This window comes from Poecilia latipinna, unplaced genomic scaffold (assembly GCF_001443285.1).
Source record: "Poecilia latipinna isolate Pla-1442-1.1 unplaced genomic scaffold, P_latipinna-1.0 Scaffold1856, whole genome shotgun sequence".
NCBI classification, from domain to species: Eukaryota; Metazoa; Chordata; class Actinopteri; order Cyprinodontiformes; family Poeciliidae; genus Poecilia; species Poecilia latipinna.
In genome coordinates, this window is record NW_015114472.1 from 1 (window position 1) to 2,140 (window position 2,140).

At 42.2% G+C, this 2,140-nt stretch overlaps 1 protein-coding gene across 3 annotated transcripts in view; it reads right to left on the reverse strand.

The window, feature by feature from the left end:
- Window positions 1–6: 6 nt before the first annotated feature.
- steap2 (STEAP family member 2, metalloreductase) overlaps window positions 7–2,140 on the reverse strand; it is a 31,421-nt gene continuing 29,287 nt past the window's right edge. For all 3 annotated transcript variants that reach the window (XM_015014889.1, XM_015014890.1, XM_015014891.1), the window contains exons 3-4: window positions 1,285–1,451; window positions 7–796 (exon numbers count right to left, since the gene is read on the reverse strand). In XM_015014889.1, coding sequence (XP_014870375.1) covers window positions 242–796; window positions 1,285–1,451 — 722 coding nt within the window. In that variant the 3' untranslated portion in view covers window positions 7–241. The remainder of the gene's footprint in view (window positions 797–1,284; window positions 1,452–2,140) is intronic.

Consider the following 2,140-nt stretch of genomic DNA (forward strand, 5'->3'; position numbering starts at 1 on the left):
GCCAGCAATAAAAAACAACAACCAGAGCTATTTTGATGCGTCAGACGTGCCCTGGACGTGCCTCCACATAGACTTTGAATGTAAACCTGACGCCCGAAACGCTAGATGTAGAGCAAAATGTCAAGCGCCTGCATTCAAAGTGCACACGCATTGAACTTTAAGTGTCAGAGGTTTTTTTGATGTGCGTAGCACCATAAAAGATTTAGACAAAAATGTCATGTTCTCCAAAAGAAAGTTCATCTTACATGGCCATCTTTTCAGTACTAACCTGCTGGTAGGCGGTGTTGAGTAGCAGGTACCTCTCAGACTTTCTCAGGGGCAGAGAGAGGCTGTAGAGAATGTGGACAGCAGCCAGGAAAAAGCTGATCAGACCCAGTTGTTTCCTGCTCTGTAGCCAGCTTTCCAACCAATGAGGGAACTGCTTGTACTTGGTTCCATAGTAAAGCTGGTGTGCTGCAGCCAGCTGGCCAGCCAGGTACACCAGGGCCAAGAGAGTGATGGCAACAGTGGGCAAGGTGTGATTCACTATCTCTATGGGAATCTTATAGAAGTCACTCTGCTTGTGCTTCACATATGGGTGAATTATATCACGTACAAAAGAATAACCAAAAAAGAAGATGGAGAGGGCAACAGCAGCAAGGACAGGGCCCTTCCATCCAGGGAATAACTGGACAGGGATGTTCTCGATGTAACGGGACAAAGACAGGGGACCCATATCCACAGGCTGGAAGTTGAGCTGGCGTGCCAATTCCATGATCAGCTGGCGAGCCTTTATCGAGTCACTGCAGATGAAGACCTATCAGAGCAAGAAACGCAGGTTAAAAATGAAGGAAGAAGGCAAAGAGGTAAGATGATAACGATCTGTGTCCCAAAGAGTCTGACAGTGTTGTGTGTTTACCTAGACACAACACTCGTATTCCATAAGTTTAGGAGCTTTTTTGGATCACCATCAGACATCATTAACAGGATCTCTACATGTTATGTTCCATTTCCTTCATATACAGGAAGATAAATTTCTCAGTCTTATGAAAGTGGAGGATGACAGCAGTATTCATACTTCATGCACAGATAAAAGAAAAACCCTACAGTGTTAAGAGACCTTGAGAAACCAACTCTGTTTCTGAGGCAATAAAATCAGCATGGCTGTCTGTAAGAGCAGACAAGTAAGGGTGGAAAATGTAGGCTTTTTTCCTCAGACTGGACTCGTTTATTTACTTTAGCCTGTTTATCTTTGGAAGTACAGAGACACCGGTTAATCAATGGATAGATGACATTCAGTTGTACCTGGGTGCTGGCATCTTTTGGGTAGATCTGCTGCATGGCCCAGGCAGAGATAATGTTGAAGCCTTTAACCACGACAGAGTCTGGCAGCAGTGAAGCCAGATATTCAGCATTCGATTCTGGATACTGGTTCACTCTCCGATTGTTACTCACATCAACAAGGACCTTTCCTAGAAAACAACCAACCAAACTATTTTGAGTTTCTTTCGTCAAGTCCGATCATTATAAGCAGTTTGGGGCTTGTTTTTTCTAAAATCATTGCAAATTTAATGAGTCGCGGGATGCGCTTTTTTGGGCTTGTTTTTGAAGTTTTGAAGTTGCTTATTTGGGTTTTGAAATAAACAGACATAAGCCCCAGTATGGGGGAATTTTCTGCCATAATCCAAGACCACACATTTTCATTTTCAAAGCAGGACTTCATGTCTTTCTTCTCAAAACTTGTAACACTTGTACTCAAAACTTCTCCTCACACTCACAATGCCGGATATTTCTGTTCATATTGACGGACTATTGACGTGAGGGCTTGGTGGACAACATTTCACAAGTGAGATGAACATATTACCATTTATATTTTGTGAATAGAATATTATTGTACTGTATTTATGTCCACAAGCAAAATGCCAGCTAATATTAGCTATAGTGCTTGGTGTAATACTGGGGGTCAGCCCCCGCTATGAAGGTTAACCTAGTTTTTGTAAATTTTAAAAAGTTTTAATTATTCCCCAACATTGATTTGAATTATGCGACACAAGGTGGCAAAGACCGTGATTTATATGCAATTCTTTCACTGAGAAGCCAGCTCAATGGCAAGAACAAGATCCGTGTGATAAACAGCTATGCCTTACCAGTAATCAGATAC